General features: G+C 43.9%; 1 protein-coding gene across 2 annotated transcripts in view; it reads left to right on the top strand.

Moving 5' to 3' along the window:
• The window catches only part of PIK3CB (phosphatidylinositol-4,5-bisphosphate 3-kinase catalytic subunit beta), a 180,424-nt gene that overhangs the window by 115,681 nt on the left and 49,432 nt on the right, over positions 1-15,311 (top strand). For both annotated transcript variants that reach the window (XM_077291135.1, XM_077291136.1), the window contains 3 exons: positions 11,267-11,502; positions 11,980-12,162; positions 13,777-13,944. In XM_077291135.1, coding sequence (XP_077147250.1) covers positions 11,267-11,502; positions 11,980-12,162; positions 13,777-13,944 — 587 coding nt within the window. The remainder of the gene's footprint in view (positions 1-11,266; positions 11,503-11,979; positions 12,163-13,776; positions 13,945-15,311) is intronic.

Genomic DNA, 15,311 nt, shown 5'->3' with positions numbered 1-15,311 from the left:
GTCTGCTCCTGGGGGATGGCAGTTAGATGGGTTGGATTTATACTGTCCGCCTCTGTTGTTTTCTCACTAGATAATCTGTTTTTCAGGGTTCCAGTCTTCATATAGATTATTGTGAAATATTAACTCCTGAGTGGTGCTGAACCCATAGAAGTGTATTCTTTCTACGCAGTAGGCAATATCACAGATGTAAGCCCAAGTAGGCATTGTGTGGGTCCCTGAAGACCATATAGCAGAGCTATTAGGCACTCCGTGTACCACTATATGGTAACTTCGAGGAATACGGAATTTGATGGAACCTGTTGGGGGGAAACGAAAAACTTGGTGTGTTTCAGAATCAAATTAGATGCAATCCTTTAAAACATGCAAACCCCATTTATATCCTAGTGATAAAAAGACTAAGCGGTTAGAACTCATACACATGACTGTCTTTTCGGTCCGTGTGTGATCTGACAAAACATCGGATCGCACTTGGACCAATGTTGTTCTATGGGGCCTTACATATGTCCATAAGTCTCAGCATGCCCAAGTTGCATCCAGATTGCACTTGGCAATGCAAGTCAATGGGTCTGTCAAAAAAAATTGGAACTTCCCCAGATGACATCCGAGCGCCGTCCAATTTTCATGGACTGACAGAATGGAGAAGTGGAGAATTTTTGTGCCCATCTTCGCCTCATCTGAAAAAATCTGATTACACCCTGAACACAGCATAATCAGACTGATTTTGTTGGATCAGAGAAAATATAGCCGTGTGGCCCTACCTAGCCATGGGTTTAAAATTTTGCAATGTTGTTAATCTAATGCACATTTTTTTTCACATGTAACAGGTATCGCTTTGCAAAACTGCATCAAATTGTGGTTAAACGCATATTTCTTTTATTTCTTCTCCCACATGATTTTAACCAGAACTGTGGAGTTGATAAGCTAGTGTACTGATGCCAACTCCTGTATTTTTCTTCTTGGTATAAGGCCAATATTATACTGCCATTTCTAAACATGTTTCGATTCTCATGAAGCCTAATAAATTACAGTAATCAAGCATTTTAATAACTGAGAATCCTAAAATATTTTGGTAAATTTTGAGTTGGTACAGTTTTTTCCAACACAGGCTTCACCCAAAATGAATTCCGACTGTCTTACTCCGCAGCCGTGGTTTCCACCTTACGTCACCAGCAATGTGTGCATGTGCCCTTGAGGCGTGTACACATGGGGCGGTATGCTGCAGATTTTCCATCCAGGTGGACGACCCTCTGTGTAGTACATGATCAGCATTGTCTGAGATGTTCTGATGTATAAAATCTTCAGTATAAAGTGATCTGCACAACGTATAGAGGAACAGCGGCCTGTCAATATATGCTTCGTATTTTATCTGTGAGTCCACCCTATTGCAATGCAAGTGTCCAGCAGGTTTTTTTGGTGCAGATTTCCCTCTATAAAAAATAAACACACTGCTTCATATAAGTTTATGTGCATATACCTATAGCAACGTCAGGAACGCTTCTAAAACAACACTTTTGTTTTTGTTCCTATTTTTCAGGAGTTGAAATCAAAGATCTATGACTTTTTTTCTATGCACACAAACGCCTTTTTCTCTCCAATATTGTTCACAAATTTGTCTAATTCTTAGTGAGCTCTTCTGCTTTGCCCAGATAATCCATCCACCTGACATGTGAGGCGTATCCAGATGCTGATTAGACACATGATTATTGCACAGGTGGGCCTTAGGGTGGCCACAATAAAAGGCCACTCTAAATTGTGCAGTTTTACAGTGTTGGTGGGGTCCGGGGACGTCAGAAAACCTGTCAGTATCTGGTGTGACCACCAATTACCTCACGCAGTGCGACACATCTCCTGATTGTGGCCTGTGGAATGTTGGTCCGCTCCTCCCCAATGGCTGTGCGAAATTGCTGGATATTGGCGGGAACATTGTTCACGCTGTCATAGATGCTGATTCAGAGCATCCCAAACATGATCAATGGGTGACATGTCCGGTAAGTACGATGGCCATGGAAGAACTGGGATGTTTACCGCTTCTAGGAACATGAAGCCATTTTTGAAGGCACAGAGATACCCATTGTTGTGCCATTCATCCATGATCATCACCTCATGCTGCAGAGTGATAATACACGGCCCCATGTTGCAAGGATCTGTACACAATTCCTAGAAGCTGAAAACATCCCAGTTCTTGCATGGCCACCATAGCCAACAACCTGATCAATTCCATGCGAAGGAGATGTGTTGCACTGCGGGAGGCAAATGGTGGTCACACCAGATACTAACTGATTTTTTGACCCCCCTGGAATCCCTCATTACCGTAAATCTGCACATTTTAGTGTGTCCTTTTATTGTGGCCACCCTAAGGCCCACCTGAGCAATAATCATGTGTCTAATCAGCATCTGGATACGCCTCACGTGTCAGGTGGATTATCTCAGCAAAGGAGAAGAGCTCACTAACAAATTTAGACAAATTTGTGAACAATATTTGAGAGAAAAAAGCTCATATTTTATATTTTTTCTCAGTGTATCTTGCCATGTGCAGACATGGTGGATTATTTATGTATTTTCAGTGCAAATTCCATGATGAAAAACTGCAATAAATGGCAGTACAACAAAAGGGAATCTGGAAATAGATCATCTTTGATCATGGTCTTAATTTGCTATATTTTGTATTTTAGTATAGTGTTTTTAGTATTTGCTGTATTTAGCTGAGATAACAGTTTTGTGTCTAATGTACTTGTAAAACATGGTGCTCGGTGATTGTGGGACTGTATTTGGGCAGCATTTCTATAAGACCCCTATGCACACACGCACATGCAGATATAGTTGACATATCTATTAGCGGTCTATTAGGAGACTCCAGCTTCAGCCCCCAGTACATAATGTGCTCGTTTGTTTTTAATAAATGCCTATTTCCTCCGTCCGCCCCCCACCCGCCTTTACCTTCAGGGTGCTGTCAGATGTTTGAAATCACTTAAAACAAGTTTCATGGAAATGAGCTTGTGATCTCTCTTTGTGCCTGAGAGAGAGATGGTGCTGGTTATCCACAGCTCTGGGTTTGGTTTAATACAGAGCTGTGCCACAGAGCTGTCAGGACTTGGGGGAGAGAGGTCACATGCAGGAATGCATAGATCAGGTCCCCAGATGCTCGAAACTCTGGAAATCCGGGGTCTGGAACCACTAGGAACCTGCACCTATGTGCACAATCGTTCTATCAATTTTAACTCTGTCATGCCTTAGGACCAGAGTACTAACTCTGCTTATTCTTGATATATCCTGCTTTAAAGAAAGTATATTTAGGAGTATTTGATTAAAAGGCTTCTCAAGTTGTCTCTTGAGCAGCTCGCAGTTCTGCATTCTCCTTACTTCTTGACTACTTGGTGGGGCGGATGCCCCTTCCTGAGTGACAGTTCTGGTAAGCAGCCTCATTCTACTACTACACATTAATGGTCTGTGAGTGTTTATTCGGAGTCTACACAATCATCGGTATATTAACATATAGACATAACAGGGAATTTGAACATGCACAGAGACAGTGAGCACCTTGATTAGGAGAACTACAGTGGAAACTGATCATTCTGAATGCCAGGAAATTGTGATTCTGCAGGACTGATGAGAGCGGTCAAGAGCTGAAGTGGAGTGAGGTGATCAAATAACTGCTGTAAAGAAATCAATGAGCTGGAGAGAGCTGACTGATATGTTAGGAGTTAACCCCTCTCCTTTATTGTAATTACTGTGTATGTTTGGCCAGAGTTTTGAGGGAAAGCTCCTCCCTAGAGTTTGCCCTCCAGACCCTGGTTAAGCCTGCACAGTATTTATATTCCAGGAGAGGGGTTAACGCCTAACATACCAGTCAGCTTTCTCCAGCTGTCCACTGTGAAAGAAAAACACAGCTGTACACTATGATAGATAAAAGCTCACACAGCAAGAAAGTGATAACAGATAGAAAAAGAAAGGTAATTGCAAACTTGCTTATTTTCATAATGTCTAAGAAATTACAGCAAGTTAATAACATGAAATTACCTCTTTAACCCCTTTCCGACATTGGGCGTAATAGTACACCCACGTCGGAATCCCTCTGACAGGGGCATTTAACTCACACTTACCGGGAGTGCGCCGGAAATCCCAACCATTGGTGACCCCGTCATATGATCGTGGGTCACCGATGGGTTGGCATGACAACCAGACATCTCCAGCAGGTTTCTATGGTTGTCATAGTCGGATTGCTATGAGCGCCACCCGGTAGTCCGCGCTCATAGCAAGTGAGGATTTCTGCTGCACACAGGTGATCTGATCATCGCTTGCGTGTAGCAGAGCTGATCAAACAACTGCAGCTTCTAGTCTCCCATGGAGGCTATTGAAGCATGCAAAAAGTAACAAAAAAAAGTTTTTAAAAATAATTAAATAAAAAAATATGAAAGTTCAAATCACCCCCTTTCGCCCCATTCAAAATAAAACAATAAAAAAAAAATCAAATATACATATATTTGGTATTGCCTCATTCAGAATCACCCGATCTATCAATATAAATAAATAATTAACCCGATCGCTAAACGGTGTAACGTGAAAAAATTCAAAACTTCAGAATTCTGTTTTTTTGGTCGCTGCTACATTGCAATAAAATGCAATAACGGGCGATCAAACATCGTATCTGCACCAAAATGGTATCAATAAAAACATCAGCTCGGCACGCAAAAAATAAGCTCTCACTGAGCCCCAGATCATGAAAGATGGAGACGATATAGGTCTCAAAAAATGGCGCCATTTTTTTTTTAAGCAAAGTGTGGATTTGTTTTTTTCACCACTTAAATAATAAAAAAACCTAGACATGTTTGGTGTCTATGAATTTGTAATGACCTGGAAAATCATAATGGCAAGTCAGTTTTTAGCATTTAGTGAACATGATTAAAAAAAGACCAAAAAACAACTGGAATTGCACTTTTTTTGCAATTTTTCTCATTTTCCAGTACACGATATGTTAAAACCAATGGTGTTGTTCAAAAGTACAACTTGTCCCTCAAAAACAAGCCCTCACATGGCCATTTTGACTGAAAAATAAAAAAAAGTTATGGATCTGGGAAGAAGGGGAGCAAAAAAACGAAAAAGCAAAGACGAAAATACCTCTGTCATGAAGGGTTTAAGGTCATGTTCACCAAAGTGAAAATCCATCTACAAAATGCATATTATGGTGCCAGCATTGCAGATGTGATTTTAGGTAGTCTCAACGGCAGTGTAAAGTGAGAAAAACTGCAGATTTTCACTGAAAAAAAAAATCTGCATTAAATCCAGAGCAAAACCTGTGCTATTTGGTGCGGAGAATTGGTTGGATATCTTTCCAATGTGTATTTACTCTGAGAAGTCTGAAAAAACTGGGTAACTTCCGCTGTGGGAACAGTAATAATTAATTCTGTTTGTCTTCAAGCATGAAAACAAATGCTGATTATAATTTAGACAGCGACTCAAATGCATACTCCTCACAGGTAAAGGAGTATTCTCGTCTAGAATATTTATGGCATATCTGTAACTTCTATGGCTATTCAAACCACCTTTTCACTGACCATAGCATGATAGGGCCGTATTCTGAAGATAGATGCAGGTCCTAGAAGAGGAACCCATCCATATCTACTGTACTTTTACGGCATAAATGTATGAGACAGGAATACCCCTTTATCTAGTAGAATTTCGCTGTATTCTCCTCTAAGGAACCCTTAATAAATAAGCAGAGTCCATTGCGTTCAGGACCGGGAAATGGTATTTTGGTGCCCTAGGCAAAGTAAGCCAATGGTGCTCCACCACCAAAGTAGAGGAATGTTTTAGAGATTATGGTAACAAGACCAGTACAAGCACCCCCCAACTGCACCACCGTTGGGATAGGTTACAAGCTCTGATGACCACTTCCTCTGGAATTGTTACTTTTTTCACAAAAAAATATAGCAAAAGTTAAAAAAAAGTGGTGCACTATAGGGATGTGATAACAATTTTGAAGTTAGATATAAAATAAATCATTTTTTTTGCAGAACATTTACACTATACAGAGGAAAAACAGCGATATCCATCCCTGATGTCTTGTATTTTTAATAACAAGCCTAAGGATAGTCATGGAAACTAATGTAACTTAATTATAATGGGGCTGTTTAGTTTTAATTAAGGTGCCCAGCATTTGGTAGATAACCTAATGGAAGATAAACAGATCCATTATAGATAAAGGGATACGTTTGGTTTTGCGTCTGTCATGGGACAAATGCAGCTTGCACAAAACTGATGGTGGTTCTGGTGGTGTATTCATGTAATGTCATTTTAGTGCATGAATGCATCACTAGAACTGCCATCAGTACATGACTACGTCGCCAGAAGTACCATCAGTAAAGTAATACACCACTAGAACCACCGTTAGTACATGAATACATCACCAGAACCACAAGTACTTGAGTACAAGAACCAAGCTTAATACAATGATCAACTGTAATGTCAAGTCAGCCCATAAAGAATTCTCTCGCATGAACCTACAATCCCAAAACTACCACTATGTACTTAACAATAGGTAAGGAGATACTGGGAGTTGTTGCTACCAGCCATCATCAGACTGCGGACAATACAGGAACCACAGAACCGATGTGACATAGTCAGTATAACAAATAAATATTTACATCCAGGTACCTTATAGAGGACATCTTCTCTAGAATCGTGTAGTTGTTTTCATCTCCATCTTGTCTAGATGCCATGATGACTTTTCACATGCAGAGCTCGTCTCTGCAGACCTGCCTCTTCTCCGATCTTCTGCTGTACATCCCCAAACGGTGCCCTTAAAAATACAAGTATTGCTCAAGTTCCCTCTGAATAAAAAATCTGTCCATACTGTACCCTAAATAAGCCTCCTATAGTATAAACGCCTCACTGTCATCCCTTATGAACCACAGCCTATACCATGACTGTCCCCTCTCTAATTTTCCATTGCACTCTCTATATCTCCATCCACACTGTCCCCCCACCATGCTAACCTCACTCCATATTATGCCCCCATTTCACCCTGTCCCCTCTCCATATCCATTCTGTTCCCTCTCTTTACACTATGCCCTCTTATTGCCCCCCATGCTACCCTCTTGAAACTGTAACCACTCCACACACTGTCCTCCAGCACAGTATGATGGTCACCATAGCCACCCATATGGTATGATATCCACAACAAACCCCAGTATATAGTATGGTCACCACAGCCCCCCAGCTATAGTATGAAGTCCTCCACAGCCCCCATATGTAGGATGATGTCCAAAACAGCCCCCCATGTTTAGTGTGATGGCTTCCCAGCACCTCTTACAGTATTATGTCCTCCAAATCATCCCACATAGTATGATATTCACTACATCCCCCAGTATAATGTCCTCCACAGCCCCATATATAGAATGGTCAGTGCAGCCACTCATATACTTTGCTGTCCCCTGCACAGTCCTATTTGCTGTCCCCCCCCCCCCCCCCCGAACAGCTCCTCATCTCATGACCTTTCACACAGCCCCTCATCTCATGGCCCCCTTCACAGCACCTCATCTAATACCCACCCTTGCACAGCCCTTCATCTAATGCCCCCCTCATCTCATGGCCCACCTGCACAGCCCCGCATCTCATGGCCCCCCACACAGCTCCTCATCTCATAGCCCCTCTGCACAGCACCTTATCTCATGACCCTCCCCACAGCTCCTCATCTCATAGTCCCCCTGCACAGCCCCTCATCTCATGGCCCTCCCCACAGCTCCTCATCTCATAGTCCCCCTGCACAGCCCCTCATCTCATGGCCCTCCACACAGATCCTCATCTCATAGTCCCCCTGCACAGCCCCTCATCTCATGGCCCTCCACACAGATCCTCATCTCATAGTCCCCCTGCACAGCCCCTCATCTCATGGCCCTCCACACAGATCCTCATCTCATAGTCCCGCTGCACAACCCCACATCTCATGGCCCACCTGCACAGCACCTCATCTCATGGCCCTCCACACAGCTCCTCATCTCATAGTCCCCCTGCACAACCCCTCATCTCATGACCCCCCTGCACAGCCCCTCATCTCATGGCCCCCCACACAACTCCTCATCTCATAGCCCCCCTGCACAGCACCTTATCTCATGACCCTCCGCACAGTTCCTCATCTCGTAGCCCCTCGCACATCCCCTCATCTCATAGCCCCCCTTGCACAGCTCCTCATCTCATTGTCCCCTACACAGACCCTCATCTCTTAGCCCCCTCTGCACAGCCCCTCATCTCATAGCCCCCCGCACATCCCCTCATCTCATAGCCCCCCTTGCACAGCTCCTCATCTCATTGTCCCCTACACTGACCCTCATCTCTTAGCCCACTCTGCACAGCCCCTTATCTCGTTACCTGCTGCACAGCTCCTCATCTTATACTCCCCCTGCACAGCCCCTTATCTCATGACTCTCCGCACAGCTCCTCATCTCATAGCCACCCCGCACAGCTCCTCATCTGATGGTTCCCCGTACAGCATTTACAAATATAAGAATTGGGAAAAAAGAAAACGTATACTCACCTAATCTTGGCTCCTGTCTCCTCTGTGCTGCATTGGGCGCGATGACCTCACTTCATTGCGCCGTTCGACATCTCTGCGTGTGCCTTCTCCAACAAGGAGGACCAGGGAGGTGTCTTACTGGCGCAAATACAACTGAGTGCGGGGAGGGAGCGATGGCCGGGGTGCAAGCAGAGAGAGGGGTGAGCGATGTCAGTGACTGACACTGCTCTCCTGTGTGCCTGCGCCCGGCCTTCACTGTGCTGAATACCTGCGGCGGGAGGTAATCAGCAAGGAACCAGAGTGCGCCCCCCTCGGGTCGGCAATAGGGAATGCCCTAGGTGGGTGCCTGCCCCTTGTCCCGGCCCTGGTTTCATATATCCATCATATGACATTCAGCACCACACATCGGCTTCCACTGTAAATGGTGACTATGACATAACTTAACCTTTGGGGTTTCTTTTGTATATCTTAAAATGAAACTACAGATATGTTTATACCATTCAAGGAGCAGAAACGTAACTTATTTCTGTATTTTCCTTTGCATTTAATAAATCCAAGACAACCCTGTTTGGAATTGTAGTATAAATTGGCATTCACGTCTCTATAATGTCCCCCCAAATAACATCTTTGGTTGTGTATTGTAACCATATGGATGACATTTTCATCCAAGAAGCCTCTTTGAAGTATGGGACCCACAGTAAAATGCCCTTTCTGCCTAACCCCTTAAACCGTCACAGACTAGCGATTACTCATAAGAGCCGTCAATAGTATTGAAATCTGATTACACAATGGCCTTTAGGAAGGTTGTATTCCATAGAAGAATAACTAACGTGTGTATATATAAAAACAAAGAAAATGGCAAAACTGTGTGCGTCTTACGTTATTTATCTGCTAATGTACTATCCTAGTTTAGTACACGTCGCCTCAATCAGTTTAATATCTGCAATGTGCGATTCTGAAAAGTGCTATGGTTAAAAGGTGAAGGTCTTTGCCATATTGAAGTCTTACAATTTCAAAATATAAAGTTTATTCATTATACAAGGAAAGAGTTAATAAGTAGATTGTGAGCCCTCGCGGGCAGGGTCCTCTCTCCTGTACCAGTCGTGACTTGTATTGTTTAAGGTTTTTGTACTTGTTTTTTATTATGTACACCCCTCCTCACATGTAAAGTGGCATGGAATAAATGGCACTATAATAATAAGTAATAATAATAATAAGTCCTCCCAGTTTTCAGAATCTCTGCTTGCAAATATTTGATTGGATCCTTAAAGGGATTCTGTCAGTAGGGTCAACCCTTCTAAGCTGTCTATATGGGTATGTAGGTCATATGAAGCTGAATACAATGATACCTTGATATCTGTGATCTGATGTCTTACAACAGAAAAATCCATGTTTTTCCGTATATGCAAATAAACTGTTAAGATCTATGGGCGGGTCATAGATCTTTCTGCGAATTTGCCTCCAGAGCTTATTATAAATGAAAGGAAGCAGTACAGCAGAACTGACATAGTACAGCAGAGCTAACTAACACCGTACAGCAGAGCTAACACAGAGTCTGCCTCCAGAGCTTGCTATAATTGAAAGGATGCAAAACAGCAGAGCTGACACAATACTGCAGATCTAACACTGTACAGCAGAGCTAACTAACACAGCATAGCAGAGCTGGCATAGCAGAGCTAATACAATACTGCAGAGCTTACTAACACAGCATGGCAAAGCTAGCACAGCAGAGCTAACACAGTACAGCAGAGCAACACAGCACAGGAGAGCTAACACAGTACAGCAGAGCAACACAGCATAGCAGAGCTAACACAGTACAGCAGAGCAACACAGCATAGCAGAACTAACACAGTACAGCAGAGCAACACAGCACAGGAGAGCTAACACAGTACAGCAGAGCAACACAGCATAGCAGAGCTAACACAGTACAGCAGAGCAACACAGCACAGGAGAGCTAACACAGTACAGCAGAGCAACACAGCATAGCATAGCTAACACAGTACAGCAGAGCAACACAGCACAGGAGAGCTAACACAGTACAGCAGAGCAACACAGCATAGCAGAGCTAACACAGTACAGCAGAGCAACACAGCACAGGAGAGCTAACACAGTACAGCAGAGCAACACAGCATAGCATAGCTAACACAGTACAGCAGAGCAACACAGCACAGGAGAGCTAACAGTACAGCAGAGCAACACAGCATAGCAGAGCTAACACAGTACAGCAGAGCAACACAGCACAGGAGAGCTAACACAGTACAGCAGAGCAACATAGCACAGGAGAGCTAACACAGTACAGCAGAGCAACACAGCATAGCAGAGCTAACACAGTACAGCAGAGAAACACAGCACAGGAGAGCGAACACAGTACAGCAGAGCAACATAGCACAGGAGAGCTAACACAGTACAGCAGAGCAGCACAGGAGAGCTAACACAGTACAGCAGAGCAACACAGCACAGGAGAGCTAACACAGTACAGCAGAGCAACACAGCATAGGAGAGCTAACACAGAGCTAAGCAGGGTCTTTGCTCCTATATTATGCTGCTCTTATATGGGGTAGAAAAAAAACTGGTGGCTGATTAGCATTACTTCATGTGTCGTTTCGTTTAATGTTTTTTTTTTTTAAACCTTGAAGAATTAATAGCCTATGCTCAATAGCAGTTTTAACTAAGAATTAAATGTAATATTTTGGTCTTTAATTTAACCCAGACCGCTGTTTTATCTGATTTTTTTTTTTCATTCATTTATTGATACAGGTCTCCATGAATTTGATGCCCTTAAGGATAACGAGGTCAAGGAATTTCGTAGTAAGATGAGAAAAATCAGTGAAGACAAGATCCAGTCCATGCTTAGTCTCACCTGGATGGAATGGCTTAAATGCACTTTCCCTCCTGAACTTGAGCCTGCAGGACAACATTTAGGACAAGATCACATTCAGGACAAGTTATTTGGTGGAAACTTGGTGGTGGCCATCCACTTTGAAAACTGCCAGGTACAATGAGATTTTATACTTTTTTTTCTGTAGTAAAGCAAATAATTGCATAAATTCCACAGTAAGGAGCTGAAGAACATCATTGTATGTATGTGGGGTTAGATTATTGGGAAAACTCATTATTCTGTAGTTTTTCTTTGGTATACCAGAATATACTGACCATATGAAGATGATATGATCGCTCTTTGACCCCCATTGGGCTAGTGAAAGCCCATGGACACACATAGCTTGTACATCGGGAGGTTTCTTACATTATATACTAAGCGAACATCATAAATCGGATGTGAACTGGACCTAAACCATGTTGTAATATTCACTTCTTAGTAACATATTGTGACCAAGTCTGGATTCAGTGTACAGAAGTCCAAACGCTAATAGAATTGATTGATCGTAGAGCGACCTTGGTCCGTTTTTATGATACTTCCCATTTGCTTTCTCAGCACTTTTATTGTTTGTGTCTTATTTTTATCCTTACAGGATGTCTTCAGCTTCCAAGTATCCCCAAACCTAACCCCTATAAAGTTGATTGAATTAGCTATTCGCAAAAGGTTAACCATCCATGGTCGAGAAGATGAGGATGTGGATCCAGAAGATTATGTTCTTCAGGTCATAGGGAGACTGGAGTATGTGTTTGGGGACTATCCTTTAATACAGTTCCAGGTGAGTGTTGAACATGAAGGGTCATTTTCTATTAATCAAGCCAATAATGTGGTGGTGAAAAATGATATTAAATAGCTGCAAGTGTGACAAAAGAATATTGGACAACTCTGTATCAAACAAGAATCTCACAAAGCTCAAGAAAGCAGAGCACCGCCGCTGGTTGTCAGAAATGAATAAACAATGCTGAAAACAATACCGCTTTGGTTCAATTACCCAAATCTTCGGGTGCTCACCATAGAAGAAACAATGATGTATTATCCAAAAGAGTGAAAAAGGTGGCACTCACCAAATAAATTCCATGCTTTATTAGACAAACTTGTAAAATGACATCTTCAGCTGGAGGGAGGGCAGTGGAGTGCGAGGACGACGGGCCGTTTCGCGCTGAATAGCGCTTCTACGGGTCAGTGCCAGTGCAACAGCGCAGCTAGGATGGATAAACCTGAAAGTCGCGCAGATTAGGACTTCCCTGACCTTCACAGCTTTGCATTTCCGAGTAGAAGGGACTCGGATGATTTCATGCATACCTTCATTCAAGCATAGGTACAAATCAGGTGTTTAGTAATCCGTATCGAATCCACCAACAAGTTTCAGATGTCTCCCGTTTCGCCTACCGCAACACAAGACAGAGTAGGGACACGTGTTCCCAATGGTGGAGCTCTGTGGAAATTGGTTGAGAGCAGGAAATCTTTTATTATACTCACAAGAGAAAAACATGTTACAATACGCGTATAAAATCATGGTGAGGTCACCTGCCCTACCCAGAGTTTCAAAAGAGAAGAAGCCATAATGGCAAAACTTGAGTCTGGCACCCGACCTCACTGTGATTTTACCAGATTTGTCATGGGGAAATCTGCAGTGGATGTGCCATGTGAACACGGGATTGATCACCAATTGTTTTTGTGCCAAGTTTTCAATAATGGGCACATTTCCTATGACAAGTCAGGATTTTGACGTGGAAATTAGTGCTGGGATAATGTGTTATCTGAGCATGCTCGGGTGCTAACCGAGTGTCTTTGGCGTGCTGGATTAATATGTCCGAGTCCCCACAGCTGCATGTCTCACGGCTGTTCGACAGCCACAACACATGCAGGGGTTACCCTGCAAGATATGCAGTTGTGGGGACTCGAACATATTTTCCGAGCATGCCGAAGACACTGTATTAGCACCCGAGCATGCTCAGATAACACCTTATCCAAGCGCGTTCGCTCTTCACTAGGAACTGCACAGAATCCAGTCACATTCTCCCTCCAGTACATGTTCAGAGTGTTGTGTGCCTCGTTCTCATGCTTCAGGGAAAAAAAGTGGATTACCAAACATGAACATTGTAAACTCTGCAGCATAAAAATGATTGTTGCAGTTTTGGTGCCGGATTAGCTGCATTAAATGATGCGAGCCATTCACCGTACGGATTCACACGACAATCCGCTGAGTCTCCATGGCCTCGTGCTAATCCGAACCTTGTGAACATGCCATAACATTAAGATGTGTCCTACAGAGACATTAATGATCCTGTGCTTTCTTTGTAAATGACAAATATTTATGTGCACTTTGTTTCTAACACGTAATCTTTGATCTGGAAGATGCTTTACCAATATGTCTCCCTCTGATTTCCAGTATATCACAAGCTGTGTATTGAATAAGACGCCTCCTCGGCTCACACTAGTTGAGTGCTGTAATATTAAGAAGATGTTTGACCAAGAAATGAGCGCCATTGAACTTGCAGTGAGGAGGAAACCATCTGCGCCACCCTTGCCGTTGCCCCCCAAAACTCGTGGTGCTTCTGTGAGTAACCTGATCAGTGTAATGAATAATTTTACAGGAATGTCTCTATTGAATGGTGAGCAGGACTTTAGAGTAACCATCATTGTCATTTTTATTTCCTAAATCAATAGTAATCATGAAAATGAGCAACTGGAGCAGCGGTCAAGCATGCGCTCTGCAGCCCCATAGGGAATAAATGGATCAGCCGTCGAGCATGCGCACTGCAGCCTCATAGGGAATAAATGGAGCAGCCGTCGAGCATGTGCTCTGCAGCCTCATAGGGAATAAATGGATCAGCGGTCGAACATGCGCACTGCAGCCTCATAGGGAATAAATGAAGCAGCCATCGAGCATGCGCTCTGCAGCCCCATAGGGAATAAATGGAGCAGCGATCGAGCATGCGCTCTGCAGCATCATAGGGAATAAATAGAGCAGTGGTCGAGCATGCGCTCTGCAGCCCCATAGGAAATAAATGGAGCAGCGGTCAAGCATGCACACTGCAGCCTCATAGGGAATAAATGGAGCAGCCATCGAGCATGCGCTCTGCAGCCTCATAGGGAATAAATGGAGCAGCCATCGAGCATGTGCTCTGCAGCCCCATAGGGAATAAATGGAGCAGCGGTCGAGCATGTGCTCTGCAGCCCCATAGGGAATAAATGGAGCAGCCATCGAGCATGCGCTCTGCAGCCCCATAGGGAATAAATGGAGCAGCGGTCGAGCATGCGCTCTGCAGCCCCATAGGGAATAAATGGAGCAGCGATTGAGCATGCACTCTGCAGCCCCATAGGGAATAAATGGAGCAGCCATCGAGCATGCGCACTGCAGCCCCATAGGGAATAAATGGAGCAGCGATCGAGCATGCGCTCTGCAACCCCATAGGGAATAAATAGAGCAGTGGTTGAGCATGCACTCTGCAGCCCCATAGGGAATAAATGGAGCAGCCATCGAGCATGCGCACTGCAGCCCCATAGGGAATAAATGGAGCAGCGATCGAGCATGCGCTCTGCAGCCCCATAGGGAATAAATGGAGCAGCCATCGAGCATGCGCTCTGCAGCATCATAGGGAATAAATGGAGCAGCCATCGAGCATGCGCTCTGCAGCCCCATAGGGAATAAATGGAGCAGCGGTCGAACATGCGCTCTGCAGCCCCATAGGGAATAAATGGAGCAGTGGTCGAGCATGCGCTCTGCAGCATCATAGGGAATAAATGGAGCAGTGGTCGAGCATGCGCTCTGCAGCCCCATAGGAAATAAATGGAGTCGCGATCGAGCATGCGCTCTGCAGCCCCATAGGGAATAAATGGAGCAGCCATTGAGCATGCGCTCTGCAGCCCCATAGGGAATAAATGGAGCAGCCATCGAGCATGCGCTCTGCAGCATCATAGGGA

This window comes from Ranitomeya variabilis, chromosome 2 (genome assembly GCF_051348905.1).
Source record: "Ranitomeya variabilis isolate aRanVar5 chromosome 2, aRanVar5.hap1, whole genome shotgun sequence".
Lineage (NCBI taxonomy): Eukaryota > Metazoa > Chordata > Amphibia > Anura > Dendrobatidae > Ranitomeya > Ranitomeya variabilis.
The sequence above is the reverse complement of the archived record's forward strand: the minus strand, read 5'-3'. Positions and strand labels throughout refer to the sequence as shown.